Raw genomic sequence first — 23043 nt, 5'->3', positions numbered from 1 at the left:
CTCTCTGGTTTTGAAACAGACCCTCTCTGGTTTTGAAGCAGACCCTCTCTGGTTTTGAAGCAGACCCTCTCTGGTTTAAAGTCACTGTTTTTGTTTTTAGAGGGAAGCTGGACTCCTCCCGTCCCGTCTGCTGGGTTTGGACTTCCTCCTGTTTTCTCTCTGATAACAGAAAACTCTCCACAGAGAGCGACGAGGATCTGAGGCGACGTTTGTAAAGTTGTGCACAACGAAAAATAACATTTCTCCACATTTAACTCCAAACATCTCTGAAAATATCACAACACGTTTCAGTTACATTTAGAGCAACATTTATCACGTTTTTAACATTTATTTTTCTGTCCACGAATACATTTAAGATAAATATATTGTTGAATCTCAATGTTAAATGTTAAATCTAAATATTAAATATAAATATAAATGTTGACTCTTAATGTTAAATATAAATGTTAAATATAAATCTAAATATTAAATATAAATTAAAATTTTAAATCTTAATGTTAAATAAAAATATTAAATATAAATGTTAAATGTTGAATATAAATGTTAAATATAAATCTAAACGTTAAATCCAAACTGACCCAGACAAGCTAAGTTGCTATTGCTAAGTCTGTTTTGCTTTATGAAGCTTTTATTTTGGTATTTCCTGTAGGCAGCAGTGTGAATTTACATATCAGCTAAATATTTAGCATCGCAGAGCAACATTTAACATTTAGATCTACCATTTAGATTTAACATTTAACATCATTAGCGTTGATAAGCTGCTAGACAAGTAAGTTAACAGTTAGTGAGCTAACAGTATATTTAATTTAGCTAACTAAGGAAGTGAACAAGCTTCTGATTAGCTTACTGGATACTAACAGGCTCTTATAAGCTAACATAGCATTAGCAGGAAGCTGCTAGCTCTGGCTGCTAATATTAATCCAGTTTATGAAAGGCTGGAAGCTACGTAAACAAAGGTGAAGCTAAGCTACTAGCTAAATTATGTTGTTTTTATTTACTTTATAAAGGTTTAAGGATTTACAGAAACACTTCTCTTCTTTCATGAAGTGAAGGAGTCATTAACACACTGTTGATTTAAGCTAACAGCTAGCTCTGGTTTAGCTCAGGTCCTGTTTTCTTTAAAGCTGCTAGCTAACAGAGTCCAGAGTTTATCTGGTCTGTTTCCTCCTGACTCTTCAGATTATTTCTTTTCCTCCTCTTCTGTTTCTTCTCTTTCTTCATCAGACATGAACTTCCTGTTTCAACAACACCGAGTCTTTAACCCGGTTCATTCTCTCTGATCAATGATCTGATCCAAATGATCCGATCACCGACATCATCTGAAACTCCCATCACTCATCTTTACAATCAGACACTCTGAGTTCACCTGCTGCAGCCCACAGGTGAGCTGCTCCCTGACCGAGTCTCAGCAGCCAATCAGCTGCCAGAGAGAGGAGAGTGACAGCAGGGAGAGCCAATCAGCGTCCAGCTCAGAGCTCAGCGGCTCTTTAAGACTCAGAGAGAGTCAGAGTGAGACTAGAGTGCGGTGTTCCACCTGGTCTGATGTGTCTGTGAGATCCACCTGTGTGTGTGTGTGTGTGACCCTGCAGCGCAGACATGAGAGCCGGCAGCCCGGTGCTGTCAGCGGGCAGGAGGAGGAGAAGCAGCGGGGCTCTGAGCTCCTCTCTGCGGGGAGTCTCCAGGATTAAGAGCCCGGAGGAGGAGGAGGTGGTCCTGCAGGTCCTGCAGGTCCCGCAGGTCCCGGTGCTCCTGCTGCAGGACATGGACTTGTGTTACCGGCTGCTGAGGAGGCTGGTACCCGGACTACCTCCAGGACGAGCCGCCAGCAGGGTGGAGATCCTGCAGCATGTTATAGACTACATCCTGGAGCTGCAGACCGAGCTGGAGGAGACCTGCCCGGCCACAGAGAGACCGGATCCAAGGAGGCACCAAGACCGGAGACAGCAGCGCACACATACACAGACACATACACACACACACACACACTCACACACACTCACACCTGCCAGGTAAGAGAGACAGTTCTTTATCAGTTCATGATGAGATGTGTTTTCTGAATGTTTGCTTTCTGTTGTTGATTAATGAATTCATTATAATTTTTTTATTTGTATTTTATATTTATATGATTTTTCTTATGATTTATTATTTTTATATTTATATGTATTCTTAGTTTATATTTTTATATTTGTTTTATATTTATTTATATTTTATATTTATATTAATTTTTAGTGTATATTAATATTTGTTCTTATTTTATATTTATTTTAGTGCATATTTAATTGTATTTTATATTCATTTGTATTTAATTGTATTTTCTTATCATTTATTACTTTATGTTTATTTAATTATTATTATTATAAAGATAGGAGTACTGAGATTACAAAGTATGTGTTCTGGTGTTTTGGAGCAGAAACAACAAACTCAAAGGTAAAACAGAAAAACATGAAAGTTAAAAAATATTTCACGTCATTCTTACTGTTAGAAACCTTAAATAGAATAATATCAGATCATTAAAAATGATATAAAAAACACAGAACATGCACACACTACGAGAGCTGCAATAAATATCTGTAGTGCAGGAAGGAGCAGGATGGTGTGAAATGGATCTCAGTAATCTGGATTATAATCTTAACGTGATGTAGAGGGACTCCAGGTCTGCATTAGAGTCCATGTCAGGTGGAGGGTGAGGGTGAGGGTATCACTCATGAGGTTTAAAGCAGAGAAGAAGAAACTGTTCTTGTGACGTGAGGTTTTTTGGTCCTGATGGATCGCCTCCTCTTGTCTGAGGTGAGGGTCTGATCTTACCTGCACACCTCAGGGTCCTGGAGGTGTTCAGGTCCTGGAGGTGTTCAGGTCCTGGAGGTGTTCAGGTCCTGTAGAGAAGGCAGGTCTGTAGAGTGGATGATGAGCTGTAGTCTAGTTGCAGTGTATCAGTCTGTGATGGAGGAGTTAAACTAACATCTCTGTCTTTGCAGGTTGAAATTCTTCATGATGTGAAACATTTGAGTGTTTTTATGGAGAAAGGGGAATTTACTAACGTTCAGAAGAGTTTAAACTTTCTGATTATTAAAGATATTTTTATTTGTTTTATTTGATTTAACCAGGAAAACCTCATTAAGATTAAGAATCTCTTTTACAGTGTGTCCTGGCCGAGATCAGCAGCAGCTCGTTCCAACAAAGTGACAGACACAGAATTCTAAGAGACGACAACATGTCATGAATTCAGAACAGAAGTCAAAGCTTCTACAAGCTGATCCATCTTCCTCCAATGTCTTCAGTCTGCTTTTAAAAACTAACCTCCTCAGATGAATCCCCTTATTGATTCAGTTTCCTCTCTCTGAACATCAACAGTTGTTGTCTTTGTAATTATTGTAACAGAACTAGAATAAAAATAACAGTTTTTAAAGTTAATCCTGAACTCTGTGCAACCACATTTATAATATAAAGAAGAAAAAATCATTTAAATATATTTACAAATATAAATAAAAATCAAATTATTAAATTTCAAGTTTTAAACAATTCTTGAATAATACATTTAATTTTTTATTTTTTTCCTCCACTTGATTCTTTAAAAAAAACATCCACAGAATATTATTTATTTCAGGTTTATTAAATTTAAATGTCCTTTAAGATCTGAAGAGTAAATCCTCCTCAGTGTGGATACATGTCGCCCCCTGGTGGAGAAACTCTGAACTTCACCTCAATGATTAAAAAATCTACACACTCAGCTTCCTTTGAATTAAACTCACTTTATTGATTAATTCAAAGTTAAAAAACTTGATTATTTTTTAAGTGATGAAATGAACTGAACTGATGTGAAACACTAACAGATCGACACGCAGATTTACAGACAACACCTGAACACATCATCTGACCTGATCCTGAGATTTGATGAAAAATGTTTTATTGAAAATTAATTTCTCTTTCATATTTTCTGTTGCAGACGTTTGAATTGAGGACGGACTGAACGCCTGAAAAGTTCACCTTCAGGGGGACTGTTTTAAAAGTTACACCTGGAGGACTCGGCAGGTCCACGTCTTCTTCTTCTTCTGAAACACCAGACTGCTTTTAGACCTCAGTCACTTCTAAAACTCTCTCTCTGATCTGCTCTGATCAGACGGACTGAAGACTCTGAACTCACATTTTAAACATTTGTTCTTTTAGGTTTGGAAGGAAACCGTAACAGCCTTGTCTTTTCAAAATAAAAGTCAAAGTGAATGTTTGAATGGGGAGTTTAAGTTTTTGCAAAAGTTCTGTCAAAGAAAAGACGTTTTAATGGCAGAAATCTGTTTCTCCTGCTACCAGAGATTACTTGTTTTATCTTTTATTTTGAAAAGTCAACAGGAAGTTTAAATCTTCACAGTTAAATCCATTTGAATTTAAACACCCATTCTCTGAACGTCTGTAAACACTCATACTAAAAGGGTTACTGGACTCTTATTCTGAAAACAGAGCTCTGGACTGTTATTTTGAAAGGGCAATCTGTGTTTCCTGTTTTGGACAAAACATTTTTTTTTTTAACTTTTAAAAGTTTTTAGTGAAAAATAAAGTTAGTGTTTGTCCATAAATGTTCTGATATGATGTCAACTTTTGTACAGTTAATAAAAATGTGTACATACAAATTTTAAGAGTGGGAACTTTATTTTGAAATCTCCTTTCAGCTCATTTATAAGGAAGTGGACGTGAATCCTAACTTTCCTTTGAAAAGAAGTTAGCTTCGGGGCGCTGGTGGCCTAGCGGTCTACGCGTCCCATGTTTAGAGGCTATAGTCCTCGTTGCAGAAGTTGCTAGTTCGATTCCCGGCTGGTTGACCATTTACTGCATGTCTTCCCCCACTCTCTACTCCCCACATTTCCTGTCCCTCTTCAGCTGTCCTGTACATTAAAGGCCAAAATGCCCAAAAAAATATATATAACTTTGAAAAGAAGTTAGCTTCTTGTTGTTTTCTTGAGACCAGGGCTGTTTCTGAAATCGCCTACTATACTAGCAGTACGTACTGATATGTCCAAAATTCAGTATGTAGTAAGTAGTATGTGAACAAGAGCAAAATCTACAGTATGCCAAAACTCCCTGGATGTCTACTGATTCGGGAAAATATCTCAGTATGCATCAGACCAGTCTTCCTCGCGTACTGTTTCCCATAATGCACAGCGCTCGTTCTGCTTTTTCTTTTTCCTCATTTTTTGACGGGAGGAAATCCGTTTTTGGGTGCTGTGAAAGTTATCAAATTACATATAAACCACTTCCTAACTTTTTAAATCATAAATGGATGCTAAATAAGCTTTTTATTTATCGGCTTCGCCGTTGTTTACGTCCGCTTTCCGAAACCGAAAATCCAGCGAAGTCTGGCTCAGCATGCTGCATGACAGATCGGACAGAACAGTCATACTACAGACTAAATTCAAACGCAGTATGTAGTAGGCAATACCTACTGCCTACTACATTAGTAAGTAGTATGTAGCAGGCCGTTTCGGAAACAATCAATCAATCAATCAATCTTTATTTGTATAGCGCCAAATCACAACAAACGTTATCTCAAGACGCTTTTACAAACATAGGAGGTCTAGACCACTCTATGTCAAATTATGAACAGAGACCCAACTTCAAGACAGGGTAAGACTCAGTCTGACCCTGTCTTAATCCATCATGAGCATTGCACATCGCAGTATTTAGCTAGTTACAGTGGTGAGGAAAAACTTCCTTTTAACAGGCAGAAACCTCCAGAAGGACCAGACTCATGTTAGACAGCCATCATGCCTCGACCGAGTTGGGTCTGGAAAGACAGATAGAGGGGAGTAAGAGAGAGAGGTGATAGTGATGAGACGAGTCGTAGAAGCTGTTGCCGCTGGAGTCCAGCACGTCCGTATCAGCTGGAGTCCAGATCGTCCGCAGCAGGAGGAACAGCCCTGGACTTCTTTACCTGGTAATCTTGAGATAGTAAACTGGTTTCAGGTGAATGTGAGGAACTTCCTGTTGATCTGTCGGATCGCTGTGATTGGTCAGACCTCAACACGCCGTGCTGCCTTTAGCCTAACGAGGTAAGTTCAGACTAAGGCTGTTTCCGAAACGGCCTGCTACATACTACTTACTAATGTAGTAGGCAGCAGGTATTTCCTGCTACATACTACTTACTAATGTAGTAGGCAGTAGGTATTTCCTGCTACATACTACTTACTAATGTAGTAGGCAGTAGGTATTTCCTGCTACATACTACTTACTAATGTAGTAGTCAGTAGGTATTGCCTACTACATACTGCGTTTGAATTTAGTCTGTAGTATGACTGTTCTGTCCGATCTGTCATGCAGCATGCTGAGCCAGACTTCGCTGGATTTTCGGTTTCGGAAAGCGGAAGTAAACAACGGAGAAGCCGATAAATAAAAAGCTTATTTAGCATCCATTTATGATTTAAAAAGTTAGGAAGTGGTTTATATGTAATTTGATAACTTTCACAGCACCCAAAAACAGATTTCCTCCCGTCAAAAAATGAGGAAAAAGAAAAAGCAGAACGAGCGCTGTGCATTATGGGAAACAGTACGTGAGGAAGACTGGTCCGATGCACACTGAGATATTTTCCCGAATCAGTAGACATCCGGGGAGTTTTGGCTTACTGCAGATTTTGCTCTTGTTCACATACTACTTACTACATACTGAATTTTGGACATATCAGTACGTACTGCTAGTATAGTAGGCGATTTCGGAAACAGCCATTGTGTCCTCTTTGAGGTATTTTGTTATAGTTCTGCATTAAATTTAGTTGATCTGTGATATCAGTGATTTTTTGTTGCTGTGATGACATCACTTCCTGTGGGGGCGGGTCCCTGAGCTCTGCTGCAGGCAGTGTTTGGTGCTGTGCAGAGTTAGAGGATCAATCCATAACCATCCATTCAGAAGCAGCGAGGAGGCAGAGCTGTGAGTTATATTTACTGATGGAGTGTTTGTAGAATATCTGTGAGTGTGAAACTTTAGTGTGTGTGTTTATGAGAATGTTCCATGTGTCACACCAGGACACCAAATGTTTGTTTAAAGTTTTAAGCTCACGTTAATGAAGAGGAATCAAGTCAAGGATGAAAACCTGCTTCCACTTCCACCACCTGACAGTCCCTCCACATCACAGGTCAGAAAACAATCAGGTTAAAGTTCTGTTGTTGTTTCTAAAGAGAGATGTGTTCAAAAATCTGGAAGTTTCAGAGATTATCTTCCTGTTTTTCATTTTGATTCTCTGTGCTCAAAAACAGTGAGAGTCAGGACTCAGTCTTAAAGTTTAGGTCTAAAAATCCTCAAAACAAAAACTTTAAAAAGTCCTCCTGTTAGAAGACACAAAGATAAATGTCGCCTCCTGGTGGTGAAACTCTGAACTTCACCTCAGAAATGACAGTCACTGCTCTCTTTAGATATCTGTGGAGGAAACTTAACTCCCTTTTTCAGGTACAAGATTAAAAAACAAACATTTCAAAACAAAGTATTTAAAATAATAAGAGTCAGAAAGCATCAACGTTTAACATCCAGACTTTATTTTAGTTCTTTTTCACATAAATTCACTTTTAGACGTTTAGAGAGTTCGAGAGCACTGAGAGGTTCCAACACTAAAACACCAACATGCAGATTTACAGACGACACCTGAACACAACGTCTGAGCCCATACTGAGAATTAGTTGTTTTGTTTTGGTTTATCTTTTCAAAATAAGACGTCATTTTCAGTGTTTTTCAGCTCAATTATTTAATTAATTTTCTCTCAATTTCAATCAGCAATAACAGGAATTTTTCAGAATAAAAGAGGATCTAAAATCTGAGCTGAGAATGAGTTATTTTATTTTCTGACAATTCTTTAAACTTCATTTTTAGTCACCTCAACGTGCGGGGAACATTTTCTTTACCTGTGTTTAATATTTCATTTAAATACTTTAAATTTCTGAAGACACGGTCACGTCTTTCGTCTTTTCTGTTGAGTCATTTTTTTCTTTTTAATTGATTTAAACTTTAAACACATTCTTCTTGTTTTAAAAGTCAAACCTTCAAAATAAAAGCCTCCAGTTCTCAGTATCAGCTCTGATCCGACTTCACGACACTTCAACACGATCACAGATTGATAAACTACGTCATAATTCTACACACACACACACACACACACACACACACACACACACACACACACTGTAAACTGATACGAGTTAATACTGATGGAGAAGCAGCGTTTACACACACTCAGCATGTCGAGATCTCGTCACGACTCGTTCCGGTTTATCGTTTCTTTCTTTTGATTTACTTTGAAATCCTGCAAAAAACGGAAATGTACGAGAAACGTGAAGACACGACATTTAGTGCTTTGTTTTGGTTCGTCTTTTCAAAATAAGACGTCATTTTCAGCGTTTTTCAGCTCAGTTATTTAATTAATTTTCTCTCAGCAATAACCAGAATTTTTCAAAATAAAAGAGGATCTAAAATCTGTGTGTGAGAAACTGCAGCAGCAGGTTACGGCCTCCAGAGCAACAAACAGGAAGTTTAAACATGATGACTGAGTTAATGTTTGTTTGATAGTATTTCATACTTCATTTAGTGTTTTTTTTAAAGTTAATAAATTATAAATATTTCACACTTTTAATTTTTTCTGCAGTTTCCGACAAACGTCCTTCATATATTATGCTTTTATTTTGTAGTATTTCCTTATTAACGCTGTCTTCCTGTCGATGCTTCACTTTATTTTCATCATTATTTCAGTGATATTTTATTTGTGACTCATCAACACAAACTTCATTAAAATGTGAATATTTGAAGTGCAGTACCCGCGTTGGCCACAGGGGGCGCTGTTGTACGATCACGTCTCACATTAAACTGCATCGCACTTTTTAAATACTTTCCCTTTAAGATGACAGATCAGTGTCACGCTGCCATCTAGTGTGTTTAGAGTTGCAGCTCATACAGCGGCCACCAGGGGGCAGAGTGACGTCGCAGATTTCAGCGCCGATTTTTTTTCTCGCTAACGAAATAAAGTTTTCATCGTCTTCTGGCGAAGAGAATCGTTAAAAATAAAGTGAATGGAGTGTTTTTAAGTGTTGACTCCTGGAGGCGGGGAATCACGACACGACGACGACGAAGACGACGACATGCAGCATCGTCAAGTTACGACTTTTCTACGGACTACATTCGTGAGCATGCAGCTGAACACTGATAATCACAGCACAGGTAAAACTACGAGTCCACCTGAAACCGCCAGACTCTGAGGGCTGAGGCGGGTCCAGGCAGACCCTCAGTGCTCTCCTAACTGATGAGGTCACAGGATGCTCTCCCGCTCCTCCCCGAAGGTCACGGTGTCCGAGGACACGGTGCAGATCTCCGGCGGGTCTCCTGGTTTCAGACCCCTCTTCAGGTGCACCACCCGTACGTTCTCGTTGTTGGGCCCGGGCCGGGTCCCGGTGGAGGTGGTGGTGGTGCTGGAGGTGGTGGTGGTCCCGGAGCTCGGGGAGATGATGGCGTCGCTGCAGGAGGAGGAGGAGGAGGTGGGGTTGCAGGAGGAGGAGGTGGAGCCCTCTGCTGGGGGGCGGGGGCGGTTGCCCTGCTGGGCGTTGGTGTTGTTGTTGAGCGTGACGTTGCTGGGCGTCCGGTTCAGGTTGAAGGACTTGGAGGAGGTCCAGCTCTCCTCGGGGCTGCTGGCGAGCAGGCTGCACTGGTCCTCGGAGCAGATGGACATGCGGGCCACGGTCGGGTCCTGCAGGCCGCTGAGGCTGCTGGGAAGTCCTCTCTTCCTGGCCTGGCTCTCCTCGTCCAGCTCGATCAGGTTGGCCCTCTCCAGCTGGGACAGATCCGCCTCCTCGTCCTGCAGCGAGTGGTTCGGCGAGCTCTCGTTGGAGCGGACTCCTGAGTCAGACGAGTCCTTCTTGTCCAACATGGCGTCCGACAGGTAGTCCTTCCCCTTCAGGGCCAGTGAGCCTCCGGGCAGTTTGGGGTCCACCAGCTTCTTCCCGTCTTTGAGCAGCGGGGCGTTATCGGACTCCTCGGACTCCTCGTCATCACTTGTCAGCTTCTGGTAACGCAGCCCGCCCGCTGCCTTCAGCTTCAGGTCGGCGGCGCCCTGAAACAACCCGCCCCTCTCCGCTGAGGTCTTGCGGGTCAGGAGGGACTTGGAGGACCCGTGGTCGCCTTTCTCATCCTCCTCGGTGATAGGATCCAGAGCGTCCCCGTTGGAGGCAAAGTCGGTGTTGTCCGCCGGGAGTTTGCCGCCGCTCCTCTTGTTGAAGGACTTGCGTGCGTCCTGCTCGCCGCCGCCGTCTTTGTTCTTGTCCTCCGATGATGATGTCATGAACTGTAGCGGCTGTGGTTGGACGGGCCGCTCTCCACCGCCGCCGCCCATCTCCAGCTGAGCCATCTGAGCGATGTACTCCTGGTAGGCGTCGCGGTACTCGTCCTGCTGCTTGTCGGTCAGCTTCCCGATGTCGTTGGACGACTCCTGAGAGTTCAGACTCGTCATGCTGGCGGTCCTGTGAGCGCCACCCTGAGGACACACGGAGAACAGCAGCACAGATTTTACTGACTGACTGACTTTAGTACACGTCGCTCAAAACTACAAAACTAAAACCACTTAAACACGACCCCCTTCAGGCTCTACAAAGGTCAAAGGTCATTGCTTGCGTACCATCCACTGCATGTTTCCGTGGCGTGCCGTTTCGTCCAGCCCCACGTTGCTCAGCTCCTCGAAGCTCAGGTTGAAGCTGTACATCGGCGAGGCGTCCGTGTTGGCAGCGCCGGCGTGGGGCGGGGCCATGGCTCGCCGTCCCACCTCGGTGTGACCGCCCACCACGCTGCCTTGCTCGCTGGCAGCTTCCTCCTGCAGAACCTGGCTCTCTATGATCCGCATGTCCAGAACCTGCAGACGGGTGGAGGAGGAGAGATCGGGTTAACAAACACACCTGAGGCGGTTAGAGAGAGACGTCTGGAGGGTGTTGAGAGGTTTGGATTTCATATTTTAGATTTACTTAGATTTAATCAGAGTGTGATCAGGGACGTTTGGTGTGAAAGGGTTCTTTTGGACACTTCACTGCTCTGGTGTTTAAGTTTGAAGCAGTCAGAACTTAGGATCTCAATGTTTAGAAACTCTTATGACCTTAAAAATGTAAACAACCTTTTTAGTAATCTCCTGTTTGGATAGAAGTATTAGCTTGGCATGCTGCAGTTTCATTAACTTTAACATTTCATTGGTAAAAGAATTATCCAGCTAAATCTTTCACCTGAATTATGGAGGTCCCAAAAACTGCAGTTCCACAAGTGTCCACTAGAGGCCGCCTCCTCTGTGTCTTATATGTTTCATTATGATTCTTTTATTGTATTTTACTTTATTGTTTACAGTTTTTTCTGCTCTATGTTTTAACTTGTTACCTCACTGTGAAACACTTTGTTGTTTGTGTGTTTTTTTAGATGTGCTACATAAATAAAGAGGATTAGATTTACTTTATCCACATCTCATTAAAGAGGAATACATTCAATTAGTGCTAAAATAACAGATGTATGATGTATTATCAACGAGTCAACAGACAGGTATTTAATTTTGTAATTTTTTTATGATTTAATTAAAGCTCTAAGTTTATAATTTGTTTGCTTCCAGCTTCTGAAATGTGAATATTTACTCATTTTTCTTCCTTTTCGCTAATTTACTCAACATTTACTGGACAACAGCGAGCTTTTTCTTTGTGATGGATTTAATATTAAATGTTATAATGAACCTCTCAGTTTGCTACCTGACATCAAAGTTCATCATTTCATGGTATGTTTAATAAACTTTGAGTCTATTAGCCTGTTCCCATGTGTATGAAGTTGTGTTCCTGTTTATTGATTTATTAAATGTGAGTGTTGATTGAGAAATGCTAATTGTAAAGCAGAAGGAGAACTGTTGATTTGGGTGATGTGTCGGTTGTTTTTGTTCCTTCTAGATGAGGATGTGGTTTTGAGTCGCTGTCACTTTAAGACAGAGTTGTGTGTTGGACACAGACAGTGGGTGGAGAGCAGTGGAGGCTGAGTGGAGACTGAACTAGCTGTGGAGTCACGGTCTTCTTAGTTTGGATTCCAGCAACATGGTGTAAATATTTGGTTTGGAGCCTTGGAGTGGATGATTGCATCGGATTCATGAGGAAGACACGTGTAAGCTAGACCTACTAGCTAGCTTGCGGTTGCAGCATGCTTCATGCTAACACACAGGCCATCCACCACATTCAAATCCAGACTCCAAACCCACCTCTTTACAAAGGCTTTTAACCTATGATGGATTGATTTTGTTTGTTTTGTTTTGTTTTGTTTTGTTGCTTTCCTTTGCTTTTCTATTTGTATAATTAATTTTCTTGTAAAGTGTCTTAGAGTTTGCATGTTCTCCCCGTGCATGCGTGGGTTCTCTCCGGGTTCTCCGGCTTCCTCCCACAGTCCAAAAACATGCTCACCAGGTTGATTGATCACTCTAAATTGCCCGTAGGTGTGAGTGTGTGTGAATGGTTGTCTGTCTCTGTGTTAGCCCTGTGATAGGTTGGCGACCTGTCCAGGGTGTACCCTGCCTTCCGCCCGAAGTCAGCTGGGATAGGCTCCAGCCCCCCCGTGACCCCTGACGGGATAAGCGGTCAAGATAATGGATGGATGGATTATTATTATTGGCTGATGGGCGTCTCGTGGACTAACCGTGGCTCTGAAGAGCTGCCAGTCTCCAAAGTTCATGCTCATCTCCTTCTTCAGCTCGTCGATGTTACACTGAGACAAAACTCTGCCGTTCACGTTCGCCTGAAACAAGAACAACAACCTGAGTTAGCTTCCTGTCTCGCACAGGTGCACACGTGTTAACCTGTGTGCTGCGTCACCCACCTTCCTGATGGTGGCGCTGTACTGTCCCATCATGCTCTGGTCGATTCCATCGATCTGTCGCACGCGCTCGCAGACGGACTCCGTCGTCATGGAGCTGAGGAGGATGGAGGGAGCGCCCGACACCACGGAGGCCGAACCCTGAAGACAGACGTCACAGGTTTGATTCAGAGTTCTTCATATCAACACTTCTATCTAGAAAAACACTCTGGTTATGATTTCATTTCTTCTGTCGCTAAAATGTTAAAAACTTTCCGAGTGCAGACGATCTTTTCTTTAAAAGCTTTAAAATATTAAATTCAGGAAACATCTCGCCGTGCTGTTCTGTTATTTTACGGTGCGTAGGAGGGGACACAGTGACACACCTGTGGGAGGAGGGGCTACAGGTGAGGAAGAGGAGGGGCTACAGGTGAGGAGGAGGAGGGGCTACAGGTGAGGAGGAGGAGGGGCTACAGGTGAGGAAGAGGAGGGGCTACAGGTGAGGAAGAGGAGGGGCTACAGGTGAGGAGGAGGAGGTTCAGAAGGACGGGGAGTTTGTGAAAGGGGGGGGGTCAAAGGTCAAAGGTCAAACCCAAAAGTTTCAAAAGCAAAGAAGCCGACAGAAGTCCGCTCTACTCTACTGAAGCTACAGGCCAGTCTGAGCAGGCAAGGTGCATGCTGGGAGGTGTAGTTGGTTCGAGCACTTCAGAGGAAAGGAAGGAAGGAAGGAAGGGAGGAAGGGAAGTAAAAAGGAACAAAGGAGGTGATGTTAGAGAGAGTTCAATACCTGCTTCCTTTTTATAGATGAAACCTTATACTGCAGACAGACAGACAGACAGACAGACAGACAGGTAGACAAGCAGACAGGTGAGGAATGATACACAGCTGGAGAGAAACATCTGGAAAACACAGGTGACTGACGGGCAGGATAGAGAGGAGGAAGAAGAGGAGGTGTTTTCTCTTCCTGTGTTCAGCCTCAGAGCGTCAGAGGAAGAAGGAGAAACCAGAAGTTCAGTTTTCAATGTTAAAAATGAAGAAGAGGAGGAGGAGAGGAGGAAGAGTGAGGTCTCACCTTGTCATCAGAGCAGAAGAAAGAGCGTGAGGAACTAAAGCAGGTGTCGCTCTGAGTTATTCAGAAGCTGCAGCTTTTTTTTTTTGAAGTTATATTTTTGGGCTTTTGTGCCTTTATGACAGGACAGCTGAAGAGAGACAGGACATGTGGGGAGCAGAGAGGGGGGAAGACATGCAGGACATGGTCGCGGCTGGGAGTCGAACCGGCGACCTCTGAGGACTATCTCTTGTGGGGCGCTTAGACCGTTAGACCGTTAGACCGTTAGACCGTGAGGCCACCAGCGCCCCAAAGCTACATCTTTTAAAGGTGTTGAGGACGACTACGGGAGCTCACACGTGCCAAGAACAGACAAAAAATAATAAAATGCAGAAAATAAAAGAAATTGGGGGTTTTTCTGAAGCTAAAAAAAAAATAAAAAAAAAAATCAAATGATCAATTTTTTTATTTCACAAGAAAAAAAATTACTTTTTTTATTTTTTTAAAAATTGAAATTTAAAGTCACCTTGAATTTTTGTTAAAGACTTTATACAAATAAATAAAGGGTTAATTAACGCTAACATTTTGTAGTTTGTAGTTTCACTTTGTTTCACGTATGCTCTAATTTTCAGTCTTATTATCTCTGCAGAGTGACCTTCATACAAACCTCCAGTAACAAGGAAATAAACACAAGTCTTACTTTATAAGTAATTTAAGTTACAGTTAAAAAACAACAGGAATGTATAAGATACATTGGGGTGCTGGTTTGGCCTTGTGGCTAAGCCCAGAGCTCTTCCTCTCTCTCCTTGTTTCCTGTTAGGGGTGCAACGAATCATCCACTACATCGATGTGTCGATTTATATTCCTATGATCCGACTACATCGATCTGTGCTCGGCTAGTTGGCCTTCCGGACGACATACATCGATCTAATATCATTTTAAAAGGTAATAAATGGATTCTATCCATACTAGGAAAGTTTTATCCACCAGGCAGTCAGGATGCTGAACTCTCTCCCCTGTTTCCCCCACTCTTCCCATAGTGCCCCCTTCACAGACCTAACCTGGTCACTGACCCCCCCCCCCCCCAAATCAACGCTGAGTTCTGTCATCCTCAGGACTGAAACACACACACTCACTTTGATTTAAAATTGCATTATAGTAAAGTTTTTGCACTGTTTTAAACTGTATTTATTATTTTTATTAGCTTACTTCTTATCTTTTCCCAGCTTTTCTATGTGTATCTGTTGTCGTTGGGTCTGAGAGAGAAACATAATATCAAATCCTCAGTATGTCTGCTGCATACTGCAGTTTATTTCACAATAAAGAAGACTTTTGGAAAATAAATAAATAAATAACGCATTAGATTAAAGCACGGCAGACTTTATATGGATGTGTTTTTTTTGCACTTTTAGTGATAAAGACGTTAAACGTTATTCAATTCAGGCTGCCTGTCTGTGATGTCATCACCACGCGCCAGCAGACAACAAAACATAGCATGGCGGACGGGAAATGATCAAGCCACCATTGCGGTCCAGCGTGTGGAAACACTTTGGCTTTTGCAAAGACGGAGATGTTCGAAATGATCCAATATCGTCCTTTAATCGTATCAGCAACCACGAATCATGATACCAATTAAACCGATGTTAAAAAGAATCGTTACACCCCTACTTCCTGCCCCACCCTCTGTCCTGTCATGTGAACATAAAGGCAAAAAAACCTGAAAAATAAACTTTAAAAAGAAATAATGATGCAGAAAGTAACAAGAAACCAGGATCTGTTCAAATTCAGCTGCTTTGATTCTGTAGTATCTTAAAAGCTGGTATGGAGAGTAAAATCAAGCGTGCCTCTAATCATATGAATTTGATGGTAACAGCTTGTCATAGAAAATGTTTGTCTTGGTTTTTGTTCAGCTGTTTTAAGCAGTTAGTCACATTAAGTCCTCCTAACAGAGAATAAAATAAAACACAATGAGGAAGATCAAATCTGAGTGAGGTTAAATCACAGGTCAGTGTTTCCATGAGTCACAGGTTATGAACCCTCCTCGGGCTCAGGGTTCAGGTGTGATGTACTCACAGGTGCGACGGCGTCCCGGCTGAAGGAGTTTTTGCGTGGTGGGCGTGGATGGAGGTGTGATGTGTAGGAGGCCACCAGGGGGCGTGGCAGCTGGTAAAGGTGATGGGGGAAATATGGCTGAAGGGGAGGGGAGGGGGGGGCAGAAAATCAAAATAATGTTCATGGAGATGAAACAACGAGAAGGAGGAAACTTAAAAACAGTCGGGTCAGACAGTGAAGCCCTGCTGGGAGCTTTGATATGAAGTCCCAAAACTGCAGTACCCCAAGTGTCCACTAGAGGCTGCCTCCTAAAGTGAGTCAGTCCCCATAGGGCCCTATTTAAAAACGTCTATTCACGATTACATTCTTCTTCTGACCTACAAAGCTCTTAATGATCCAACACCTTAAAGAGCTCATAGTGCCCTATTACCCCTCTAAAAGTAGTATGGGAGGTAGAGCCTTCAGTTATCAGGCACCTCTCCTTTGGAATCATCTACCAGTCAGGGTCCAGGAGGCAGACACCCTCTCTACTTTTAAGAGTAGGCTTCAAACTTTCCTTTTTGATAAAGCTTATAGTTAGAGCTGGATCAGGCTTAGACCAGGTCTTAGTTATGCTGCTATAGGCTTAGACTGACACACTGGGATCCTGTCTTTCCCTCTCTCTCCTCTCTCTGCCTGTCTCTCACGTTAACTCTTCCTGTCCCATTAAAGTTACTAACCATAGACCTTTCTGGAGTCCCTGAGCTCCCTTGTCTCGTAGGTTCCTCTGGATCTCTGCTGTAGATTCCTTTTTTGGGGTCTGTTATTCATCCTTTCTATTCCTCTTTCATTCTTTCCTTTTTTTAACTTTCTTACTTCTTTTTCTACTTTTTTTCATTTCTTTATTTTTTCTGTCTTTCATTCATTCCTTCTTTCTTTCGTTCCTTTTTTTCTTTCTTTTCTGTTCTTCTTTTTTCATTCCTTTTTCATTTCATTCCCTCTATCCTGCTGTCTTTTTTTCTTTCTTTCATTCCTTCTTTCTTTCCTTTTTTCCTCTTTTCTGTTCTTTCTTTCTCTCCTTCATTCCCTTTTCCTTCCATTCTCTCTTTCCTGCTGTCGGTCTTTCATTCTTTCTTTCTTTCTTTGTTTCTTTCTTTCTTTCTTGATTTCTTTCTTTCGTCTTGCCATGTTTCTTCATCCTTTCTGTCTCCCTTTCTTATCCCGTCCTTTCCTTCTATCCATTCCTTCACCATTTCTTCTCCTCTTTTTCTTTCTTCTGGTCTCCCTCTCTTCTCTCTTTTCTTAGACCTTTCTGGAGTCCCTGAGCTCCCTTGTCTCGTAGGTTCCTCTGGATCTCTGCTGCTGTGGACGTGGTCCAGACTCCAGCTGCTACAACTACTACTATCCGTCTCCCCACTATCATCTCTCTCTCTCTTCATCTCCCTCTATCCCTCTCTCCAACACGGTCTCAGCAGATGTGTGTCTAACATGTGGGAGGGGCTTCGGGTTGGGAGTCACAGTTTTAAATGACTCTGCCCTCTGATTGGCTGTTGGACAGACAGCAGAGATTCACTGTGAACACAGACTGACAGAGTCACAAAAACACAAATGAGAGAAGGTGAAACTGAACCAGGTGAGCTGTCCTGTGGTGACATCACAGGCGTACCTACCGCTCAGACAACCAGGAGACTCCACGGCCCGTTCTCTGGGACTCACTGTGAACTTTTACCTGTCACTGTGAATGACATCAGCAGCCTGTGGGGGCGGGGCCTGTACTCACCCTGTTGTAGAAGGGGTGCTGCGGTCCAGCCATGCCGCTGTAGTAGCTGCTGTGAGGCTGCGGGGAGACGACGCCCCCTGCTGGCGGGTTGAAGGGCCCGCTGAAGGAGGCGGAGGGAGAGCAGGTGGATGACACCTGAGAGTACATGGAGACGGGGCGGGGCTGAGGCTCCTGCAGGGGGAGGGGCGGGTATGTGACGGCGCCTATGTTCATCTGCTCTCGGGCAGCTCGAACATCTGGAGCGGAGAGAACATCAATCAAGGAGACGTACTCAGAGGACCTGATACACCTGAAACACCTCCCCTGAGTCTAGAGGGACGGTTTTGTTGCAGTCCTCATAGTTACCTGCTATGATCTCCCTCAGTTTGGGGTCCAGGTTGACGGTGCAGGGCAGGAACGTGCGGATGTCCCTGGAGTTGAGGACGGGGGTTCTAGACGACAGGAAGACCTCGAAGCTGCGGACGTCTCCGTCGATCTCCAGCAGCGGCTCCACGTCTTTGGTGGTCGGGATGTTTTTGGACACCCTGAGAGAGACGACAGAAACCTGTGAGGACAACATTCAGATCTGACCTCTGTTTAATGACTCCGAGTGTGACCTCTGACCTCTCGTAGATGCTCTTGAGTGTGGCCTGGTCCGGGACTCCGTCGGTCTCCTCCAGGTAGAGGATGAGCCAGGACGTCCTGTAGGGCCACTGCTCCGTCATGTTGATCCAGGACGCCAGGCGGTCCCAGTTAAAGCTGATCTGATTGGCTCGCAGCAGACGACCTGAAACACAAAGACAGAGGTCTCAGTATTTGATCAGGTTTATACTGATCCCCTGATTGGTTGACCTCTGACCTGTGACAGAGACGATGTTGAGCAGCCTCCTCATGGTCTGCGGGCTGATGTCACTGAACCAATCCTCCGTCACCATCAGCTTCGTCAGGTCGAACGACATCTGACGGGTCACCGAGCGCTGCACCTGACGACGCCGGTACGTATCCTGAACACAGAGGTCACATGATCAAAGTGTCATCAACGACCGTCGATCATAAAGAGAGACCTGAAACTTTAAGACCAGACTCACCCTGCGGTTGAGAGTCGTCTTGCTACCAAACTTGGTCAGTTCTCCCAGACTGTGCTGAGACAGTTTCCGGTCCAACTCCTCGTGCCAACCTGCTTACAAACGCACAATCAAACAAACACACAATTCAAACAAACACACAATTCAAACAAACACACACATCAGAGAGGAAGTAGGCGTTTTTCCAACAGTTCCCTGAACTACTTGTGTTTGGACCGGTGGACCCAGGGTCTAAATTTAGTTCAGGGGTAGATAATCTCCCCCCTAAAAAGCCCCTGCTAGGAAGTAGTACTTTTCGAAGGTCCCTGGACTTTCAGGGGGCGGTGCCTGAAAAGAGATTCACTTGATTTCTCTTTCTTTCATTAGTTTTTATTTTTTTTATCTTTTTTGTATGTGTGTGTACTTTTCAAAAGAAGAAGCTGTGATTCTCCGGGTCAACTTTTTTGCCATTTTTTTTTTTTCATTTTGTTTTTGCCAAAAAAATACATTTTTTTTCAAAAATTTTTTCTTCAAATGTTTTATCTTTCAAAAAAAAAAAATTTTCTCAAAATTTTTTTTTTTCAAAATTTCTTTTTCTCAATTTTTTTTTTTTTAAATTTTTTGGTCAATTTTCTTTTTCAAATTTTCTTTTGTCAAAATTTTTTTGTCAAATTTTTTTGTCAAATTTTTTTTGTCAAATTATTTTTGTCAAATTTTTTTTTGTCAAATTTCTCCTAAAACCATTCACAGTCATTGTTTTTTCCATCTGTGATTCTCTTGATTTAGCAGCTTGTAACAGTAGTCTTCTCTCAGCCCACCGTGAATGCGTCTCTCCTCCCGGTGTTCCGCTTTTAAAAGTGACCCTGTAAACTGGAGACCTTCAGCTGAACGTGTCAGTGTTTGTGGAGTTTACACAGCTGTTGAAACACAGAGGGAGTTCCTGGGAATGCAAACTAGTTTAGTTTTTATTAAGATTTCAAAATATCCTCATCAGATATTTAATGATGGTCTAAAGACGTTTATGAGGGATGCATCCGGCTGAGAGTCTCCAGTTAACAGGGTCGCTGTTTAAACCAAAACACCGGCCGATCTCTGCGATCACGGCTTTTTGAGTTCAAAAGGATTTTAAAGCCGTGTTGAAACGTCTTTGCTACTCGCGCTTATCTCCTCTCACGTGTTGATTCATTCATTGCTTTTTCCATGTTTTTAAAATTTTCACTTTTTCTGCTTTTGGAGCACAATTTCAAATTTGAGGAAAATTATTTTTTTCGACAGGCTCCCGGTCAAATTTTTTTTTGTCAACATTTTTTTTTTCATTTTTTTTTTTTTTGTAAAACTTTTTTTGTAAAACTTTTTTTGTCATTTTTTTTTTGTCATTTTTTTTTGTCAAAATTTTTTTTGTCAAAATTTTTTTTGTCAAAATTTTTTTTGTCAAAATTATTTTTGTCAAAATTATTTTTGTCAAAATTATTTTTGTCAAAATTATTTTTGTCAAAATTATTTTTGTCAAAATTATTTTTGTCAAAATTATTTTTGTCAAAATTATTTTTTTCAAATTATTTTTTTCAAATTTTTTTTTGTCAAAATTTGTTTTGTCAAAATTTGTTTTGTCAAAATTTGTTTTGTCAAACCTTTTTTTGTAAATTTTTTTTTTTTAATTTTTTGTTGTCAAATTTTTTTTCAAAAGGATTCTAAGGGGCGCTGGTGGCCTAGCGGTCTAAGCGCCCCACATACAGAGGCTACAGTCCTCGTCGCAGGGGTTGCCGGTTCGATTCCCGGCCGGTCAACCATTTCCTGCATGTCGTCCCCCACTCTCTACTCCCCACATTTCCTGTCTCTCTTCAGCTGTCCTCTCAAATAAAGGCAAAAGGCCAAAAAAAATATAACTTTAAAAGGATTCTAAAGCCATGTTGAAACGTCTCTGCTACTCGCGCTTATCTCCTCTCATACCTGCCTGTCCGTCTGCTTCTATGGTGTCATCTGTGAGGAATGGCATTCCACTTTGTTTTACTGCCCTCTACTGGTCTGGTGGTGTAGTGCATTTACTTTTTTTGCCCCAAACGTCACTGGCCTGATTTACACAATCTACCCGGGACTTCAGCTCGCGGTCGAAACGCAGACAACAATGGGGGACCAGGAACCTTTTAGTTCAGGGGAAGTAGTTCTGGGGGCTAAAAGACCCTGGAATGCACCTCGTGATACCCCTTTCACAGAACATCTGACAGTGAAGTGATGTGTTAAAGTAGTATTATCGTTACCATCTGTGTTGGCGGTGTCCCCGTTAGCGGGAGCGGCGGCGCACATCTTCCTGGCGCTGGAGAGTCCTCTGCTGTTGAGGAAGACGGGCAGGTGGACGATGTTCCTCATGTAGTCGTGCCCGTTGATGTTGGAGTCTCGCAGCACGCTGTTCAGGTTCTGGTTGATGGCCTTGATGATGATGTGAGGGTCGCTGGCAAAGATGGAGATGAAGGGGCCTTTGGAGAACAGCACCCTCACCTGGAGGACAAAGACACGAACACACCTGAGTGACCCAACGACAACTACTTCCTGTTTCTGCTGCTCAACATTCAACACTCTGAACCGACACCCCGCAGGAATGTCATTCAGGCCCTGAAACCCTCCAACAGGAGGCGTCCAGGAGGAGCCGTCCTCTCACCGTGTCGAGCATCTGCAGCACTTTGTCCTGCTCACACGAGTCCAGCCCGTCGATGACGACCGCCAGCCTCGTCTGATGCTGCGTGAAGCCATCAATAGTTTTCGCCATCTTCGCCATCAGCTCCACCTCGTTCTTCAGCACCTGAGGGATGACATCATTACACTGATTAATCACTTGATCCACGCCGCCTTCAAAATAAAAGCCTCCTTAACCGTCCTCCGTCCCCACCTTCATGAAGCCCTCGCTCTTCAGCTTGTGCATCCTGTTGGCGGCGCCGTGGAGCCTCTTCCTCTGGGAGTTCAGCACCGAGTCGGTCACCTGCCACCACGTCCTGACGTTCAGCAGCAGAGCGAGGCCCACCACGCTGCCGATGGCGATCAGCACGGCGTTCACCGTGTGGTTATCCCCGTCCACCTTGAAGACGGCGAGCAGCCCCATGCCGGTGAGCAGGCAGGCGAGCACGAAGGTGAAGAGGATGAAGGACGGGACGCAGCAAGTCTTCTTCCACTTCTTCTTACCTGAGGACACAGAAGAGGAGCTCAGCGTGTGTGTGTGTGTGTTTCAGAGTGTGTGTGTGTGTGTTTCAGAGTGTGTGTGTTACCCTGCGTCTCCTCCGTCTTGAACACTCTGAACAGACGCGTGGCGAGGAAGCCGAACTCTCTCTCGCAGGCGTCAGACAGCGTGGCGATCATCTCGGCCATCGATGTCTCTCCTCCGACGCTCGACAGGCGGTTATAGTCGGTGAACAGGAACCTGTGGGAACATGTGATGACATCATCAGCGTGTGTGTGTCTGCGTGTGTGTGTGTTGTCACCCTGCAGGCGTCGGTGTTACCTGACAGGCAGCGCCCGGGTGCTCTGCTCCGGCAGCTCCGGCGGGTTCACAAACATCAGCCTCAGCAGCAGCTCGAGGTACCCGATGTGACGCGCCAGACGGGTGCTGATAAGCCACGCCCAGTTCCAGCTCTCGCCCTCACGGCGCCCGCCGAAGTACACCACCACTGAGGGGAGAGCAGACGCACGTTATTTCAACACCACAGAGGAAGAGTAGCGATGGATGATCTGGGTTTGTGATCTCACCGAAGAAGAGGTAGAGCAGGGCGAGCAGGCTCAGTGACACGGCCATGGCGAGTTTTGGGTCGACGGTGAAGCCGAGGACGACGGCGACGCAGCCGCAGAGCAGAACGGACAGGAAGACGACGAGCCAGGAGAACTGGAACAACGGCTCGATCTGCTGCCCGGCAAACGTCTTCATCTCATCTGAGGAAGAGGAGGAGGGTCAGGACACGGTGTGTTCAAGTGTGTGTGAGAGAGTTTGTGTGTGTGTGTGTGTGTGTGTTGCTGTTTGTGTGTCTGTTTTTTTGGTGTTTGTTCTTTTTTGTGGGTTTTTTTGGTGTGTGTTTGTGTGTTTGTGTGTGTAACAATGTTTGAGTGTGTGTGTATGTGTGTTTTTCCCGTGCGTATGCGTCTGTTTGTGTGTTGTTGTTTTTTTTGTAGGTGCGTTTGTGGTTGTGTGTGTGTGTCTGTCTGTGTTTGTGTGTCTTCTGTATGTGTGTGTTTGTGTGTCTAATGTGTAAGTGTGTGTTTGTTTGTGTCTGTGTACGTGTATTTTGTGTGTGTCTTATTTGTTAGTATGTGAGTGTGTCTGTGTTTGTGTCTTCTGTATGTGTGTTAGTGT

At 43.4% G+C, this 23043-nt stretch overlaps 2 protein-coding genes across 6 annotated transcripts in view; one reads left to right on the top strand and one right to left on the bottom strand.

Annotated features, from left to right (window-relative positions):
* Positions 1 to 1252: 1252 nt before the first annotated feature.
* On the top strand, positions 1253 to 4226 carry LOC117823874 (DNA-binding protein inhibitor ID-4-like). Of its 2 annotated transcripts, none has more exons than XM_034699140.1 (2): positions 1253 to 2009; positions 3140 to 3411. In XM_034699140.1, the coding sequence occupies exons 1-2, from the start codon at positions 1597 to 1599 to the stop codon at positions 3198 to 3200; spliced, it is 474 nt and encodes a 157-aa protein (XP_034555031.1). In that variant the 5' UTR covers positions 1253 to 1596; the 3' UTR covers positions 3201 to 3411. The 2 variants fall into 2 exon arrangements, with proteins under 2 accessions (XP_034555031.1, XP_034555032.1); XM_034699141.1 differs by lacking the exon at positions 3140 to 3411 and adding an exon at positions 3944 to 4226 and having other exon boundaries at positions 1277 to 2009.
* A 3265-nt stretch (positions 4227 to 7491) lies between these two features.
* Positions 7492 to 23043, bottom strand: part of kidins220b (kinase D-interacting substrate 220b) — a 23047-nt gene continuing 7495 nt past the window's right edge. The window contains exons 14-29 of one of the 4 annotated variants that reach the window (XM_034699135.1): positions 22446 to 22625; positions 22201 to 22366; positions 21968 to 22119; positions 21595 to 21884; positions 21367 to 21507; positions 20969 to 21206; positions 18735 to 18826; positions 18506 to 18650; positions 18271 to 18433; positions 18013 to 18191; positions 17668 to 17903; positions 15930 to 16046; positions 12833 to 12970; positions 12653 to 12751; positions 10629 to 10859; positions 7492 to 10487 (exon numbers count right to left, since the gene is read on the bottom strand). In XM_034699135.1, the coding sequence (XP_034555026.1) occupies positions 9270 to 10487; positions 10629 to 10859; positions 12653 to 12751; positions 12833 to 12970; positions 15930 to 16046; positions 17668 to 17903; positions 18013 to 18191; positions 18271 to 18433; positions 18506 to 18650; positions 18735 to 18826; positions 20969 to 21206; positions 21367 to 21507; positions 21595 to 21884; positions 21968 to 22119; positions 22201 to 22366; positions 22446 to 22625 (3785 nt within the window). In that variant the 3' untranslated portion in view covers positions 7492 to 9269. The remainder of the gene's footprint in view (positions 10488 to 10628; positions 10860 to 12652; positions 12752 to 12832; positions 12971 to 15929; positions 16047 to 17667; positions 17904 to 18012; positions 18192 to 18270; positions 18434 to 18505; positions 18651 to 18734; positions 18827 to 20968; positions 21207 to 21366; positions 21508 to 21594; positions 21885 to 21967; positions 22120 to 22200; positions 22367 to 22445; positions 22626 to 23043) is intronic. The other 3 variants (XM_034699136.1, XM_034699138.1, XM_034699137.1) reach the window with 3 other exon arrangements.

The sequence above is a fragment of the Notolabrus celidotus genome, chromosome 13 (genome assembly GCF_009762535.1).
Source record: "Notolabrus celidotus isolate fNotCel1 chromosome 13, fNotCel1.pri, whole genome shotgun sequence".
Lineage (NCBI taxonomy): Eukaryota > Metazoa > Chordata > Actinopteri > Labriformes > Labridae > Notolabrus > Notolabrus celidotus.
This window is presented reverse-complemented; position numbering and strand designations above follow the sequence as displayed.

Bases quoted from the DNA above. Each gene is read 5' to 3' on its own strand.
- LOC117823874 (XM_034699140.1), top strand. From the start codon at position 1,597: ATGAGAGCCGGCAGCCCGGTGCTGTCAGCGGGCAGGAGGAGGAGAAGC. The intron at 2,010-3,139 runs GTAAGAGAGACA...TCTCTTTTACAG, and splicing joins CACACACTCACACCTGCCAG to TGTGTCCTGGCCGAGATCAG.